At 43.9% G+C, this 18,139-nt stretch overlaps 1 protein-coding gene across 11 annotated transcripts in view; it reads right to left on the bottom strand.

Annotated features, from left to right (window-relative positions):
* The window catches only part of ZMYM4 (zinc finger MYM-type containing 4), a 36,446-nt gene extending 19,346 nt beyond the window's left edge, over positions 1-17,100 (bottom strand). Inside the window, exons 1-6 of one of the 11 annotated variants that reach the window (XM_062620716.1) lie at positions 16,901-17,067; positions 6,373-6,415; positions 5,443-5,982; positions 3,791-3,858; positions 3,024-3,194; positions 180-258 (exon numbers count right to left, since the gene is read on the bottom strand). In XM_062620716.1, coding sequence (XP_062476700.1) covers positions 180-258; positions 3,024-3,194; positions 3,791-3,858; positions 5,443-5,982; positions 6,373-6,415; positions 16,901-16,942 — 943 coding nt within the window. In that variant the 5' untranslated portion in view covers positions 16,943-17,067. The other 10 variants (XM_062620709.1, XM_062620711.1, XM_062620712.1 and 7 more) reach the window with 10 other exon arrangements.
* Between the last annotated feature and the right edge of the window lie 1,039 nt (positions 17,101-18,139).

Genomic DNA, 18,139 nt, shown 5'->3' with positions numbered 1-18,139 from the left:
TATGCCTCAAATACAACTGTTTTATAATTTGTGAATTTTATTGTTTCTAAAACAAACTAGTTCTTGTTTCCTACTGGGGTCAGACGTAGCAAATGAAGTCCAGAATAACCTGCATGGCTATTTGCAAAGGTGACATATTTTACAGATTTAAATAAAGTTAAGTCTTGGCTATTCCTTACCAAGCGGACTGCCACTGACTGAAAATACGGCACTGATTTTCAGCTCCCCTTCCTGAGATTTTGGCTGTTGGCCGTACTCCTAAAACAAAAGGAAAGGGAGAACAAATACACACATGTAAAAACAGGCTACATGATTTCCATTCTTTCATAATGTTGCATTCACTCTTACGGACAAGAGAGTCCCCTATGCCTCCTCCAAACAGCGGGTTTACAGATGTTGCTGTATGACAGCCACACACAGATCCTGCCCAGAGGCTCACAGCAAGCTACAACCCAGGCTCTGGTGTGGAAACAGAAAAGCACGGCTGCTGGCGCAGTCCCCCTGCCAGCTGTACTCCAAGACACCTTAGAATTCACCCAGACAAAGCTTAAGGGAATCCTCTGCTTTCCATCACAAAACTTCCCATCTAGAAGCGTTCTGCTGTCCCTGCTCCTATCCTGTGAAACAAACTTTGTCTTCCACATTAATAGATGATAATAATGAAATAGAGACTGGGACCTAGATGGTGAGAAGCATGTGGTACTCAATCATGAGTTAAGTACCTCAGAGTAGCCTAAGGTGAAGCTTCTCATCAGACCAAAGCTGGCACCACTACAGCCAGACCATCACAGTCCCTGCTCTGACTGGCTTCAGCGAGAGGGGAATAACCTTACACTTCCTGCAAGATGAGAAAATCCCTGCAGGCAGCCGCTTGTGGAGTAGCTGACATGCTATAAATTACTAGCTTACTCCACAGCAGCTATTCATACTTTGACACCATGCTTCATGCTCTCCATAGAAATGTGAACCATAAAGCAGCTTGTAACACTCTACATGTAAATCTTAATAGGCTGAAAAGCATAATCTCTTGGAACTCCAGAGATGGTAAGATTTAACCTACTTACAGTCATCTGAGAGTAGTGAGGCATGATGTCATGTTATGACTGAGCTCAATTCACAGTTGCTGTCTGGCTGCAAGGTAAGCCAATTCAAAATCACTGAGCAAAGTTAAGCTCTCACTTCTCAGTGGCACCAAGCTGCTCCCTCAGCTTAAGCCATCTCCTAAAATCACACACCAGCATCCATGTAATACATGCTTAAACTTAACGCTTCTCTTATTCCTGTGGGAAAATGGCAAGTTTCTATACTAAGGCTACCAAACGATTTCTCAACAGGTTTCCCAGGAGTACAGGCAACGGTATTCATTCATCATCAGACTGAAACGTTCAAAGCTCAAGTGAGAGAAGCTTTTAAGCTGTGCATGCACATGCTGTGATGATGGGGTTTAAAGCACCATTTCTTTAATAGAACAATTTAAAAACTAGTTCTTTGCAGACAGACAGGATTTTAAGCATTTTAACTGCAGTTTTATCCTTAGTCAGTAAGAGGCAAATCCTGACATCAACTGTGCATGATCAAGCATAGTTTCACAGCAGTGAAACTGTGTTGAAAACCAAGAAGTTCAGCTCCAACTATTGGTCACAGCCAGAAATGCTCTTCTCTTTCAGAATGAACAAAAAAACCAACAAACCCCCACATTCATTCCAATCTAAAGCAAAACAAAATGAACCTTCATCAGTTCTCATACTTCTCCCATATCAGGCAGAGTTGATGATTCCAGGATTTTACTCCAGGAATTAGTATTTTGGACAATACAGTATTTGATAATGTCCATCTAAACCACAACAGATATTTAAATCCTTCAGTCTTCACTTTTACTTATTAATATGATCTTTGATAACCACAGACATCTTGCATTGCATTCCCCACAAATCCACACAACAGATGCCATCCTAGGAGTTCAGAGAATAGAGATTTAACCAACCTATACGTGGTTTGACGTTATATACACTTAAGGAAAAATAAACCCAATCTCATGACACTAAACAAAACAGGAGAGCAGTGAAATCTCAATAGTTTCAAACACTTTGTTTTCATCTTTATTTTATTAAACCAAGAGTATCAGGGGAAAAGGAGAAAACACATTGGGAAGATAGGCCCAGGGAGTAGAGGAGGTTTAGCAGAAGTACAGAGCGATGGTAGAAAAACTAACACCTGCATAAGAACACCATCACTCTCGTGCCGATGCAAGTGGGATGTTCTTGGAAGAGCTGCACACCTTTAATTCCAGGTAAATTTTGGCATGTAACCTAAACATTAGCAGTGAGGAGACAGGAACTGCAACACAGATCATTTCCCTGGTGTCCTGCAGCAAACCAGTGGCAAAGAGACCAGCTAGAGCTCAGCAGTCCTCACTCCAGAACCACTCAATCCATAGGTCAGACTTTCTCCATTTTGCAATTAGTGGACTTGTCCCTATATCACCATAAAAAATGTCAGCCTCAAGTGAAAAAGTCTCCTGAACACATGCTTAAATTGACTTCACTGACCTACACATATTTAAATGCTTTGCTAAGGTAAGACCTGTAAGTGTTAATTTAGAACAAGAAAAGCAATGAACCACTGTGCTTGCAAAGAGAACCTTTAAGAGGGAAGTAGCAGCAATGTGTCATTTCAACTACACATCTCTCTGACTACTCACAAGGTGTTCAGTGAAACATGATCTGCATTTTATTTCCTAGGGAGACCAAGTTGAGATAAAGTGTCTACACTGACACAGATTAAATCATCAAAGTTTTATGGCACTTTGCTTTGTCTCTAACTGAAAAGCAAAACATTTTCAGTGACATGGTAACATGACATCAAAAAGTTGGGAGTCTGGGTTTCATGGTGGCTTAAGAGGGAAAAATCCTTCTACTAAACTAGTTAAATTTCGGTCAACAAACCAAATAAATCGCTGGATTTTCATCCAGCTTATGCGGTCAGTTGTCAGACCAAAATGAGAAATGCAATGGGAAACTTACCTTGGAATTATCAGGTTCATCTTTAATTCTGTCTAACAGTCCCTGCTGTGGGGCCATAGCTTTATCATATTCGTCATCCAAAGGCTCCTCCTTAATTCTAATATTTGGTGCAAAGGAATTCCCCAGCTCTTGTCCAATAGATTCCTTACTAGAAAATAGGTAGCTAGACTCCTGAAACAATAATATGAAAAAGAATTCACCCTCCTGCAACTGCCATTAGGAGTTGGGCTGCTACCAAGGGGAGTTTCTGTTGCAGACCAAGAGAAATGGGTCCTGCCACTGGAAGGTGGGAGAGACACGATGGGCAGCAAGCTGCTGCCCCTACCTCCCTGCAGCACCCTCTGTCATCCCACCCCCAATCCTTTTCACTCCTCTGGACAAAGCAGAAGCCACCCAGCTCTTTAAGTTGGTTGTCAGTAGGGGCATTCAGTTGTTTGGGCAGCGTCTCCTGTTGATAAAGCTGTTCCCTGTCTTATCTGGAAAAAAGGCAGCAGGCCAGATGGATGCATCCAGGTCTAGATTCGGCTCACCAGTCAGTCAGACCATGCTGAACATCACAGTGGCTACCAAAAGAATCCTCAATCCAAAGAGAGGGTCAGCAAACTTTTACAAAATAATATGCACTGCTTAAGTAGGAAAGATGGCTAAGAGTCAGAAGATCAGTTTTCCTGATACTCAAAATTTACACTCAAATACAAAATACGTATTTTGAATTATTCCAGTATATTGCTGCACTTGCAAAAGTGGTTGAAAGATCTATAGCTTACCCTGAAGTTAGTTTCTGGAGTTTGTGGAGCTAACTGCGTCCGTAATGTTTCTTCTACTTGATTATGAACTGAGGAAAACATATACATTAAATATAAATGAATACAGAGTCCAATGCATTTCCTTTAAAGCTATCTAGAGTCTCATGCTGATCCCCAACCCCATAGTCTGGCAGCACCTCAGAAGCGTTAAACTACTTCCTTTTCTCCTCCCTGCAAATAAGATGGTATTCCTTAAGGAGAACTGACATTTTATTATTATTCTATTGGGTCATTATTTTTCTATTCCAGAAAAATGGCTGTGATACTCTGAGGCAAACCGTTCCTTCAGAATTTTCTACACCCCTGTGGGTTCTGAACTCTCCCGGGTTTCAACATCTAAATCACAGAATATCTTTCAGAGCAACAACTTTCATCCTTTTCTTTCCTGTTCTACTCTTTTTTGCCTTTGCTCTCTTTCCCAGGAAACAGTAGCTTTTCCAGCACATACCTTGTAAAAATTCTGGATCCTGGATGCTGCCTATCGAGCATTTACTATTTCTATTTCAATTACTGAGTGCTCTACCTGAGGCTGCACAGCTTTCAGCCACAACCTTGTAACTGCAACTATTTACAATTGTCTGAAGCACATCTTTTGCACAGAAATATTCCTCACTTGATTTCCACCTGAAGGTAAAAGTAATGAGACATCTTTAACTCTTCTTTATTTTAAAAACATCTGTATTGCTTCTCTATCACTTGTGCCACCTGGAAGCACTGATTTTAAGATGCTGTTACTAGACGTACAAAGTTTAAATACCAGAATTGTAAGCTGTGAATCTGAACAAGCAGCCAGGAGGCTCTCACTTGCTGACCAACCCTCTCTCCACACAGTCTTCGGAATACAATTAAATCACACATTCCAGCCTGGTTATTCCTAACTCCTTCATTCACCCTTCTACTGTAACTTTTGGAGCTTGGGAAGTCAAAACCAAGTGTGTGGGCAGAAAGATTACTGGTGACTGTCAGGCTCCCTCAAATGAGAAACAGATCACAGGCATCTCTGCTTCTCTCCATGTTGGCTGGACAAAGTCCAAGACACAAGTATCTGAGGCAGAAGGAGAGCACTCTCCCAGGAAAAGCAGATCTCAAGCTACTCTCTGGCTGACTTCCTGCAGACACTAACACATTTCTAGCAGGCCTTTCTGTGCTGATACTACCAAATGCATGCTGCTTTAAATATGTGCACATTCATGAAGAATCGGTACTTTGCTCCAAAAAAATCTTTCCCAGCTATCAACTTCAACTAAACTTCTTCAACTTTTCCTTTAAGGAGTTCCAAGGTCTGTAAAATACACTGAAGACAAAACAAAAGGAAGCTTGAATTGTCACCCAGCTTGGTTTAGAAAACCACAGCAACAAAGGATATGTTGAGGCTTTGAAACAAGCTGTGGAAGATGAGACCCCCCCTAATGCTGTCAGGCCCTTCTGCAACTCATGGTTTTACTCCAGAGTTCACCATGGTTTAGGGTTCTTTATGAAATGCTTTCCTGAGTACAGCTCTACATATTCTCTTCAACAAGATGGTGTTTTTAATAACTAGCCCTATTGCTGATTTCTGTCTAGTTCTTTCTTCCTCTTTGCCGGGTAGCCAGGTCTACGATGCCAACAGTTACCTGCTTTGTCAAGAAAACTGCTTTTCAATCTAGAATCCGTATCTTTTGGGATTTTTTCCAACCGTTTTTCACGTTCTTGAAACTGTCCTTCTCTATTCTTGTCCTTTGCTGAGAAAGTCTCTTTGCCATTATCTCTTGTTATGCTAAAATCTTTCCGAGTTGATTTAAATACAGGGCTCTGCTCAAATGGTGAAGAGAGATCCTTTTGGATTGCATTCTGAACCTGAATTTCTTTTTCACTGTCCAAGTCATGATCTGTAACTCTCTTGCCCTCTTCCAAATGGTCTTCATCAGAAATCGCTGAAGAAAGAGTGTCTTTTGGAGTGAAATTCTGTTCATCTTCATTGTCACTCCCCACAACAGGTATGCCAGCAAGATCCCCAGAGTTCAGAAAGAAATCATCCTCATCCTCATCATCATCGTCCAGCAGTGAGTTTTCAGATCCTGTTCGATTCTGTATTCCATAAGATATGCTGTCGAGGGCAGGCGTTAGGTTGTTGTCAGTGTCCTCTGACATTTCTGCATCCAGAATTTCACCACCTAGGGAGAAAAAAAAAACAACAGTCAGAAAATTCACCAACTTTACATGTAACAAAGGACAAGGGCAAGCGTCCTTTGCTAATCTGTTTGATGCTGCAATTCCTCAGATACTCTAAACCTTCTCGGGCCAACATTACTGGTAAAACATTGCTGACATAAGGAACAGTTCCGTCCCACTCACCACACAGTGAAGCAGAAGCTGAACTGAGTAAAACTAACGAAAAAAACATTAAATGCACCTCATCTGTAACACTTGTGGGGAAGGCAATGCATGAAGGGAATGAGCAGCAAGGGCGTGGAGAAGGGCAAACAGTCTTTTTCAGCAGCAATGATACTTCTGAGGAACGTTTGGGAAACTGTGGCCTTATATAAATAAATAAAGATACTTACATTTTTCTGCAATATCAAATACCGCATCAGATTTATCTTCAAACTGTAAAAAGGAAAGCACTGTATCATTATCTTGGTCAGCTGCCATGGACTTTGCTAAAAAGTACCCGATGAAAACCAAAACCAACAAGAAGGGTCACAACTCCACCTCCTTCGTTTCTCATCCCAAGCAAAGTTCTATGGATTAAGACTCTCACATCACTGAGAAGTCACATTTACCCTAACAGGTTCACAAGTACATAAAAAAAGGACACAATGACAATTCAGAGTTAGCTTGCTTCCCAGAGAAGGCGGAGGAGAGAAGGGAGGGAAGCACATGTCAAGATTTGCACTTTTATGTGACATACTTGTACCAGGTCAGGATCATAGATTCTTCCCCCTTTGATGCTCTGTGATCCTTCACTTCCTCTGAACATTCTAAATGGCAAAACAGCAGCATATCCAGCTGCCACTGACATGGGCTGCACAGACCTGAAGGTTTCCTCTCCCTACCAGGGAACGTCCCCTTTCCAGGAACAGCAAAATGTAATGGTTAACTTCCTGACAGTAACAAGACAATGGGTGTCAGTGGGAGTGTAACTGAAGGACAACCAGCTGACAACGCTGAATGCGGTGCAAAACATCCATTTACATTAAATATTCTCTGCCAGACATTAAAATTGGTGGCATGCTGCACTGCTGTCTGAAGAACTATGAGCACCCGGCATAATAAAAGTTTCCTTTAGAACGTCCAACTCATTAGCATCCTTCCCTTCTGCCTAAAATATAACAGCAATTCACTGAAGTCATCCCTCCTTTACGTCTCTAACTCAACACTTTCTTTTCTGGTAGATCCTGCTCACACTTCAATTCTTAAGCCATCTTAAGTAAAGTAATGGGATTTGGTAGCAAAGGGATGATCTCTAATTTCATTTAACTCAAGTCATTTAGTTGATAAATCCAATATTCTACAAGACTGTGATGGGAACTATCAGTTTGATAGCAGCCAGCTCCGGGAAAGGATGACAACATATTTTCCCAAGGTCCATCTGACAGCAAAAAGCCCATCAGTCTCTTTCTACTATCGCTTCCAGGTCTACAAGAAGAGTTGACTGCTTCAGCTTAATATGACACACATGAAATAGCAAGAATCTGTCCAGCACTGTGAAGATCAAGACACTTTGATACTTCACCAAAACTTTCCAGCTTCTCTGAACAGACACTTGAGGCTGAAAAAGTGAAATACAGAACCCAAGGGAAAAAAGAAAGTTACACATTTCTACAAGGCTGATGCAAGTCAATTTGTGGTAATTATCTAGAGGGAAAAACTAAGGAAACACCTTCCAGGAAGGCCTGAGTCCTGCTACAACTGTAACGATCCTCGGATGTCTCCAGAGATGCAAGTTTAATGTTGACCTGGAAGTCCACTTGTAGTCAACCAAGTTTACACCAGTGTAAAATGAATCCCCATAAATAGTGGATATACTTAGCGCTAACACCAGGTGCTGAGGACACACACAGTGGTGCTGTACAGGTTTTGTAGAAGAACAGAAAGAGGAACTTGTTGCCATTTGATAATAATATCAGAAAATGAAGCCCTGGGAGGCAAAACCAAGATAGCCTGGGTCCTTTTCTCTACACTGACCTCCCCTGATGCTTTTCTTGCTTCCTGTCAGTAATGCTCTTTCTTCTCCAAAAAAGTCTCACACAATTTGTAGGTCAAGCAAGAGAAGTTTTCAGCTGAGACGAAGCATTTGCTCATCCTTTTCTTGAAGTAGGTTTGTATCAAAGTAGTTCTTTAACTCTTTTGAGATCCAGAGTACCTGTGGAAAAGTATTCCAGGTTCTACTACAGTCCCGGTTACCTTATAGATCCAAGCCCTGGGTATTCCTCCTCCTCTGGAGATAACAGATCTTTTACTAATAGGTGACAAGACCAGAAACGCCGTTATTAGGGAAAGAATACATTTTGCAGTCTGGACCTCTCTGTTTCATTTGAAGTCAGCACAAGGGGCCACCTGCAAGAGCACATTAGAGACTACCAGAAATATTTTGGACAAGTTGGAAAACATTTACAATCTACCTGGAAGGAATCCAAAACACTTCCCAACCACAAGGTCATCCTAAGAAAAAAACCCCACCCTATTTTGTTTCTTTTCTCTTTCTTTTGTGAGGCTACCAGAATAAAGAGATCTTGAATATTTTCTTCCTTTCAGAGGTTTTAGGTGCAGAGGAAGATCTATGTCTGTGGTCAAAAGCTTCCACTAGAAGTATTTATATAACAGGAACTTCAGCATCTGATAATATGAGCAGTCTTATCTAACCACCATCTAGTTTCTGATGGTGAACAGCATCAGAACTCCCACACGGTATAAAACCAAAGAGAGGAAACTAGGGGAAGTGTTTGTATGCTTCTATGTGGATACATACGTATTTGCATACACATAAATATATACATATATATATATCTCCCCCATAAATTACTCATTCCATAGCAGTCTATAACTGGCATAAGCCCTTGATGAGGGCTCATATATTTTTTTCTGAATGAGTGTGGGATAGTCCCTCAATTACATACATTTCTGTTCCCTTCCTGAATCCTATTACAATCTTGTTTAATGCCATCTCAGAAGGAAATTTTGTATAGCAATAGTTACATGAAATCACCTTAATCAGTCACATAAATTGGCTGTCACTGGTCTTGCATTACACAGAAATGTAAACAATAATGCCCACCTTCCTATTTCTACATTATTCTATTTCATTTCTGCAAGGCAATTTCCTCTCTCACCAGTCCTGGTCAGTTGCCATCACTCTCAATTCCCTTTATTTCTTCTGCTCAGATTTTTAAAGATTTGGTCATTAGTGGAATAAAAGTACCCTCGAGGCAAACACAAACCTGATGCATTGGATGGCATTCCCTATGGGTCCTTTTGACAGAATTAAGACAAGGCACTCAAATATCCCAGATTAAGTCCTAAATAACTACAGAGTGGAAAGGCTCAAGAACAGTAAGATTTCTGTTAAAATACTCTAAGCTTTAACTCCTCAACACAGTTCTCAAAAAGCACTTGAAGTTGTACAACAAAACTCCAGGACATCGTATTTTAAAACACCTCCATTCAAGCACTTTGGCTAGTATTTTGCCAGAGAATAGTTTAATAATACTTAGTGCTTTTAGGTAGTGAACATTCCCTAAGAGCTTAAGACAGAACAACTGAAGCTTGATATTAGCAAAATGAAATGGTTTAGAATACATTTTCCTTAGTGACTCTGCCTCACTAGCACTCAGATAGCACTAAATAAAGGAAACAAGAATACAGAAATGGTGACAAAACAGTCAGGTATTCCTGGAACCAATGTGTTTTGCTTTAGTTCACTATTTATATAAAGACAGTATTGCTTTTATATAAAAAATAATAATCCAGTAGGTATGCTGCTATTGTTTAACAACTGTAAATAGGACTCCAGAGGAACAGTGCTACATCCTCAGCACTAAGCTGGCTTTGCTTGGAGCAGGTGACAGAAGCACACTGTTTACACTTGAATCTAATGTGCTAATTGGAAATAACTAAAAACCTGTTCAATACTCGAATGGTGCCACAGCATCCATAAATCAAGCAACTAATGCATTATTTTGGTGCAATATAAAGAGAGAAGGTGCCTATGGCTACAACCTTGTTTTGACTGCAAACCAGAGGATTTCTTTAAATGAACAAAACAGCACCACAACTTTACATACACAGGCACATATCTTTCTAGCAGGCCTTTTGAAGTTTGATCCTAGGTTTTACTGCATCCGTAAGCAAACTGTGGAAAGGAAGCAGATGTTAAGAAAACTGCAATTAAAATTAGTCAGAGATGGTTCTCAGTTTCTGGTCTGTACAATTGCCTTGTCCCTGTACACACAGCACAACCCTCCCCCCACCCCCAAACTCCAGAAATCATTAAACTGATAAGGAAGACACAACTTGGAAGAAAAAAGTAATCAAAATTGTAATCGCTACTCCTGAAGCGGGAGGGCTGAGCTCAGGAAGCACCCCCTGACCTTTTACACATGACACCCCTGGAAGGGATGCCAGCCGCGCTGCACCCCTGCTATGGGAAAGCTCCGCGGTACGAGCACAGTCAAGCAGCGGGTCTCTCCCGGAGCTGCTTCCTACCGAAACACAGCCAGCCCTATCGATTCCTACCTCCGGAGCACCTGGGGAGGGACGAGCAGAGGGTAACAAAGAGCCAGCCTGCTGCAGATAACCTGCTACAGGAAAAGAACGGCTGCGGCAGGAAGAGAACCCGGCGGGGTCAGGCTAGCCATAGAGCTCGGCGTGCGGCGCGGGGCCTGCAGAGCCCCCTAGCAGCCCCGGCTGCGGCCCTGCGCTGCGGGGCACCACGCGTGGCTCTTCACAGGGGAGAACGGGTTCGGAGCCGCCGGCGGGGAGGCTCCGAGAGGGAGCCTGGAGGATTCTGAGTCCTTGAGGCTTCCCTGGGCGGCTGAGCCACGCTCAAGACTTCAAAAGATCATTTTTAATCGAGGCTAAGAGGAATGAAATTGATACCGGGACGGGCAAATCCTAAACACCCATCTCTACACATAAACAAAGGCAGGCATTTTTCAGTTTCTTGTGGCTCCCTATCTTTCTGTTCAAGAAACACATTCACACCTTGCATCTCACTAACTTCACCGTCAATTTGCATCTTCAGTCTTTAAGTCTCAGGAAAGAAGATTCAGACACATGTTGGTGCCCTTCACTTGTGCGGTTTTAGAATACCGACTGATTCACCAGACAGCACAGGGTTCAGCACATCGGTGTATTGCCTGTCTATCCCCAGCTATTCCAGACATCCCTGAGCTGCCCGAATATTCACAGGCTAATTCCAAACAAAGCCCCTGTTGACTTCATGGTTTCAGATCCACCCAACATGCACACACAGGCTGCAGCCTGTTACCAACCTGTACAGGAGCAAGTAGATGAGCCTGTCAACACACAGAAAGTTACAGCGTGCCCTGCTTACTCCGAATGATCAGTGGTTTTAACCTACCTACAAAAAGTAGAGCCCTTCTCCCATCTGCCCACAAAACATGGATTTGAGAAGGAAGCAGCTCCACAAAGAAGGCTTCACCTTGCAATGGGTTTCTGAAAGACATTAGTTTGATGTGCTGATTTGAAGCCTGCTAGACGTGTGGGCTTTGGCAATTAGCAAACACACCCAGACACAAAACACACATCAAGCAAGCAAACAGACCAAGACATCCACAAGAAAGGCTTTCCTTTAAAAACAAAGAACTTCTCTCCTCAAAACCTCACTATGGCTATGCGCTGAACTTTCCTGCTCCTGTTGAAGGCACTACAAACCACCACTGACACTGGGATTTCGGTTACACTAAATCCGTAAGTGAGCTGAAATAAAGGGAATTCCCATTTCTCACAGCATAAGTCAGAAAAACTAAACTGGATGTAAAAATCACCAAAATCAGAGCAGGCTCCATATCATAACAATGGATGTTTCTGCTGTGATACTCAGTGCGTAATTACTCCAAACCAAGTATTTCATTTTAGTTCCATATTTTAGCATCCCACAAGGAAGACAGCACTGCCCAGATTACAAATGTATACTTCTGGCCAAGCTTTCAGAAGTATAGCTCTTTAGAAGATCATGTTCTACAAAGCAAGCAATCCCTTTAATTCCACTGAATTCAGAAGCTGAGCAGCTCTTAAAGAGAGAGACGTCACCACATCTTTTAAGGGAAAACCAGTCCATATAAAACAACTAAGAAGCAGCGAGGGTAAGAATCTGGGGTGCAGGACCGGCACTATAACCTCCCAAAGATCCTTCTACTCAATGTCTCCCCCAAGAGGATAATGAACCATCTCAGTAACCACTTCTTAATAATTACCTTAATAAAAGGGAAACCCCCCAACCTTCTGTCAATTGATCTTTAAAGAAAGTGAAAGGTGTAAGCTGAAGTCTGCTTTTCATTATAATCTGTCCCCAAAAAGGAAGCCTACAAGATGGTTTTCATGCAAACTGGGCAAACTGACAAACATAGCACCTTCTGCTTGTTGATAAACGCAGCGGGGATCATCAGCCCTCCTTCACAGAATGGTTTAGATGTTAATAGCCCACACTGGTGAATCAGCTTATCTACCATTCGGTTCTACAAGTCTTTCCCTTATTGTAAGAGTTTGCTGCCAGCTCTCATCAAACCTACAACTCCAGCCCCATTTGTAGTTTTTGCCCTGGTTGGATTTACTATTTCTTTTCCTGTGAAGAAGTGGTTCTACAACAGGCAGTTCAGTTGGATGTTTCACCTTCTTTGCAGATACTATTACAAGTAACCAAGGCCCTTGAGAATGAACTGCCTGAACACCAGTAAAACCCCACAGAAACGCCACTGGTACTATGTGACTGGTGGCTTCATGCAGCCCCAAGAATTGCCCTGTTCTATGAACAAACAAGACTGCACAAAATGCCTGCAAGTACTTGAACAGCATCAGAGTGAGAGGTCCAACCACTGAGCCACCTCTGCTTCGCTCTTCTGCCTGCAGGTAAGTGACAGAGCTAACGCTTGCCTTGTACTGGAATCCTCACCCCAATGTGTCTTAAAACATATTTAACCAATCTAGTCAATTTTGAGATAGCAGATATTTTGCCAAAAAACACAGAAAGTTTAATTTTTTTGCAGAGCACTGTAACAACTCTTGCCAGGAAATATTAAGCTTAATAGTCTGCATTAGCTAAACTGTATTCCATAAAGGCTTTCTTGGGCAAATAAAGCCATTTAATAAAGATGAAATGCTTTTTAGACTGTTATAACAAATATCAAGATTCAAAAAAACACACAAGTTATTAAAAAAAATAATAAAAGAAAGCAAGTACTCCAAAATCTCTCCTGTAGGAATAACTCTGTACAGTTGTGCTAATTCTGTCTCAGGCTCTTCTTACCTAAATTTAGACAACTAAACATTAGTTTATTAGGCCAGTGATTCAGGTTCCCTCTTTTTACAAAGGAAATGAAGAGATTCCTGCAGCAGCAATGCATCCTGCCCCACGACAGGGCAGAGGATCTTTCAGGGATTCCCATCTGATGGCAGAAAGAGTACAGAGTACCCAGGTGAGAATACCCAGGTAACTGTTACCTGGGTACAGAAAGCACAAAAAGATTGCAAATGGAAAGCAATTATTCCTACACCCTCCCCAGCCCTGATCTCAGACCAAGCACTTGGTGAACTCAGGACCAAGACTCAGATTTTGATACTGAACTTCTCCAACCTCTTAGAAGACTTCTAACACTTCTCTGAATCTGGACCAGCTATCAAAAGGGAAAAGGACCAAATGTAAAAGTTAAGTTTTGGTTTTGTTACCAAAAAACTGCAATAAACTGAGGGAAAAGACAACGTTAATTGGAATGTCTGGAAGGAATGGTGGGATACAACAGTCATTACATAAGACAAAAGTGGAGATAACGTCAGAATTAATTTCCACTATCCTCATCATGCAAAGGGCCTCAAGGTGGGCATAAAGAGCTGACTTGATTTTCTGTATCTCATAAAGTGGGAGAAGTCCTCACGGGAAAAACTGAGATCTGTTACACTTGGTTTTTAGAAGGTGAATTCAAAACTTCTGCCATCAAAGCATCCTCTAAGAGATGCACAAGCCTTTGCAGAGAAATGTTCTCATCACTGTCTTTGTACCATTCGAGAGCAGTTCTGTCACAAACCTTTCTAAATGAGGCGATCCTTCAATTTTTAATTAAAGCCATGCAAAATTAAAGCTGTTTTATTGAGGCAGCCACCGGGTGTTCACCTATTCACACCAAATTCATTTCCAAGAGCTAGAGTGTCACATTACAGGAGTTAGCACTGCTACAGGCTTAAATAAATGATCATTCTATTCAAAGTATCAACCGTTCAAGACAAGGATATTATTGTATATTATTCAATATGCAAATTAAAGTTGAATTGCCACAAATATTTGTATAAACTAATTAAAAACCCCATACAAACACCGTCCAAGTAAATCTTGATATTATTTTGCAACTATGAAAAGTTAAATATGTTGGTGTCTTTTCCTTAGAAAAATGCACCAGTTTTGATTAGGGGCAGAAACAAACCTCTAAAATACAAATTTAGCCATAAAAACTTTGTAGATACTATTAAATCAAAATTAGACAAAACCTCCACATCAGTCTTTCACTGGCAAAAACTTTGTTTTACTTTGTGGCTCATTATGGTGGATTGAGCTAAAACACAGCAACTGCTCACAACGGGCCTGGCAAAGAGCCAGTTCCAGCCTAAACGCTTCTGGAATAACAATATTTGCCAAAGATCTTAATACTGAAAAGAACAATCCTGAACACACCAGCACCTGCTCAGATCCTCTCTGGATAAGTTATTAAATTAGTCTTTGTTTATTCCCTATGAAAGAAAACAGGTTTTTTTTTATGAGAAATGCTCATTATTCCTCACGTACAGGATTTGGGAGAGTCCATCACTGTGACCTCCTGTAGAATGGGAACTGGACAGCTATGGAGAAATGAAATACACGGGTCTTCCAAGACCTCATTAATTATGGCTTTAATGGAAGATGCACAAGTGTCCTGTATTTACAGTATGTTAATCTCATTCTTCATAGCCTCTATCAGTAAATCAATTAACTGGGAAGGATTCGCTTCTCCCCATCGTCCTCAAGAACTTATTGGTGCATAAACTGGTTTTGGAACGGAGAGAAGAGGAAATTCACCTCTCAGACTCTGAAGGTTACAGACTGACAGAACACAGTGCACTGGTGCTACTACTCTCTGTTAAAATCTCACAGGAACCTTTCTGGCACAATTAAGATTAACCTCACTGTCAGGCTTGGGACCAGGAAGGGATTTTCCTTCAAGCTAGACTGGCAAATTGTGCTTTCTCTTTCCTCACTCATGTGGGGCAACTCCACTTTCCTGGATCCTTCCTCTGCTCCTGCAGGAGTGGAGAATGTTGTCAATGCCACCAGCACAAGGCTTTCCATCATGTACTGGGACAGATGGAGCAGTAACTGATGGAGACTTCTGGACTTTCCAACTCACGGATAATTAGCCAACAGAGAAATTATTTGTTCTGAGGCCAATAAAGAGGACATGAACTTGATAATACTGTTTTGTTACTCCTTAGCAGATAACTGGCCAGCTTGAGAAGAAAAAAGGCAATCTTTTTTTTCCACTGACAATACCAGGTAACGACAGATAAATTGAGCACATCATGGCAAGAAGCATGAAGAGACCACCGGACATTAATAGAGCATAACCTTTCTGAGCAACCTCTTCCAATGCTTGACTGTCCTCATTATGTATTTCCTTACATCACTAACATTTCAACTCCTGTGAATGAAATTTAAGATTTCCTAAGTTATTGTCCTATATGCAGCCTCTTCCCTTTAAACTTCTTGAGGTAGCCAAGATCCTGATCTCCCAAAGACTTACACATTTATGCAGGATCTGTAAGAAACTGCACAAAATTCTTTGGGTTTGCTTATAAATAAGTGCAAGTGTCCAAAAAACACAGGTCTGAGACAACTCTGTGACCATGTTCATTTCAGAACTGCAGAGCAAACATCTGTGCAGCTCCTTCAGTCAGAACCTGGAAGGTCAACTGTTCCGTTTAGCAACTAGTTTTACTGCAATCGCAAGTTTCACGTTGCTTGAAATAAATCCAGCAAATTAAACTTTTCTCATATATAGAAATGGAAAACTTGAGTGTTCTTGTCTTTCTCAAGGCTGGGAAATGGGAAAACACCTTCGTCTTTGGGAAAAGGGAAGTGGACAGCTCAGAATCTTGTAGCAGCCTATGGGCTTTTCCACACAAATGTAACTTAACCTCATTCCTGCAGGGAAGCTTTCAGTCCAAAGTTACATGACACAGGAAGTGGGACTTCACTTGTTGCAAGATTATATCGAGCCCTGTTAAAAAGTTATTCTTCCATAGTTACTTCAAGGTGTGGACCACGAAGATCCTTCCACCACTTCTTAAAAGACAAAGTATTTCTTCCAGCAGAGGAGGGTGCCCAGTGCCATGCTGATGGAGGACCCCATGACAGGGTCAGCAGCTGATGGTGCTCACACCAGCTACAGCGCGAGGACCTGCATCTGGATCAAACTGCCATCTTGACTGTGGTTTGACATGGACAACCACAGTGAATTTATAAAGAACAGTGGGTTTTAGACCAGGAGACCGGTGGTGCTGATGGATCCCAGCTACCTCTAAGTTTATCATCCAGGTGAAGCAAAGATGCTCATGGAGATGATGCCCGGACACTCGTCCCTGCGCACCAAAGGACGCTAACCAAGCCTCAGGGGGCAGCGCGCCCCGCAGCGCGGAGGGGGCAGCCCCGCTCACGGCTGCAGCGACCGGACAGCCGCGGCCGGGGGCTGCCCGTGTCCCCCCCCACGGGGCCCGGCCGCTCAGCACCGAGGGGAGGCCGCGGCCCCCGCCCCGGCGGGACCGGCCCCCAGGGCCCCCACCCGCCCGGTGACCCCTCCCCTTTGACCTCCCCTCGCGCCCCCCACTCACCCTGGCACGGGGGGCGGGCCCCTCCTCCTTGGCCTCCGCCATGTTGCGGCCCCCCCTCAGTTGTCCCCAGCCCGGGGCGAGGGGCCGGGGCTCGCTCCCGCTCAGCTTCACCTCCTGCCGGGGGGCGCCGTGGGGGGGGGGTCCGCGGGGCGCCGGGGTTGCGGCAGGACGGGGCTGGCGCGGGGCGGGGGGGCCGCGGCTCCCTCAGGGCGGCGGAGGGGACGGGGGGCCCAGACCCGCCAGGCCGCGAGCCCTCTTAAAGCTGCAACGACAAGCCCAGCGCGGGGCCTCAGCGCGCATGCGCGCCGCGCCTGCGCCGACCGCGCGGCCCCGCCTCTTGGAGCCCCCCGCGCAGGCGCAGTGCGGGCGGTGCAGGGTGAGGCCTGGAGCTCCCTCAGAGCCCCACAGGCCCGGCGGGGGCGGGGGTGCCTGGGTGGACCCCGGCGGGGCCGGGCAGGAGGTGCCAGGCTGGTCCCGGGGTGCGCCAGGGCCTGGCGGGCCTCGACCGGCCCCATGCTGGCCACAGGGCTGTGACCTCGTGGCGTGGCCGCCAGGCAGAGGCTGTGGTGGCAATAGTGGTGGGGAGCCTCTGCGGCACCATGGGCTGCACCTCAGCACCACTCAACACACCTCAACGCACCTTAACGCACCTCAACACACCTCAATGCACCTCAACGCACCTCAACACACCTCAACGCACCTCAACGCACCTCAACACACCTCAACACACCTCAACACCACTCAACGCACCTCAGCACCACTCAACACACCGCAACACACCTCAACACTCCTCAACACACCTCAACATCACTCAACGCACCTCAACACACCTCAACACCACTCAACGCACCTCAGCACCACTCAACACACCGCAACACACCTCAACACTCCTCAACGCACCTCAACATCACTCAGTGCACCTCAACACACCTCAACGCACCTCAACACACCTCAACACCACTCAACGCACCTCAACGCACCTCAATGCACCTCAACACACCTCAACGCACCTCAACACACCTCAGCACCACTCAACGCACCTCAGCACACCTCAACGCACCTCAACACACCTCAACGCACCTCAGCACCACTCAACGCACCTCAATGCACCTCAGCACACCTCAACACACCTCAACACACCTCAACACGCCTCAGCACCACTCAACGCACCTCAACACACCTCAACACACCTCAACGCACCTCAACACACCTCAGCACCACTCAACGCACCTCAACGCA

This window comes from Pezoporus occidentalis, unplaced genomic scaffold, assembly GCF_034315485.1.
Source record: "Pezoporus occidentalis ecotype Australia unplaced genomic scaffold, CSIRO_AGI_Poc_V1 ctg223, whole genome shotgun sequence".
NCBI classification, from domain to species: Eukaryota; Metazoa; Chordata; class Aves; order Psittaciformes; family Psittacidae; genus Pezoporus; species Pezoporus occidentalis.
Note: the sequence above shows the minus strand (reverse complement) of the source record. Positions and strands in the feature narration are given on the sequence as shown.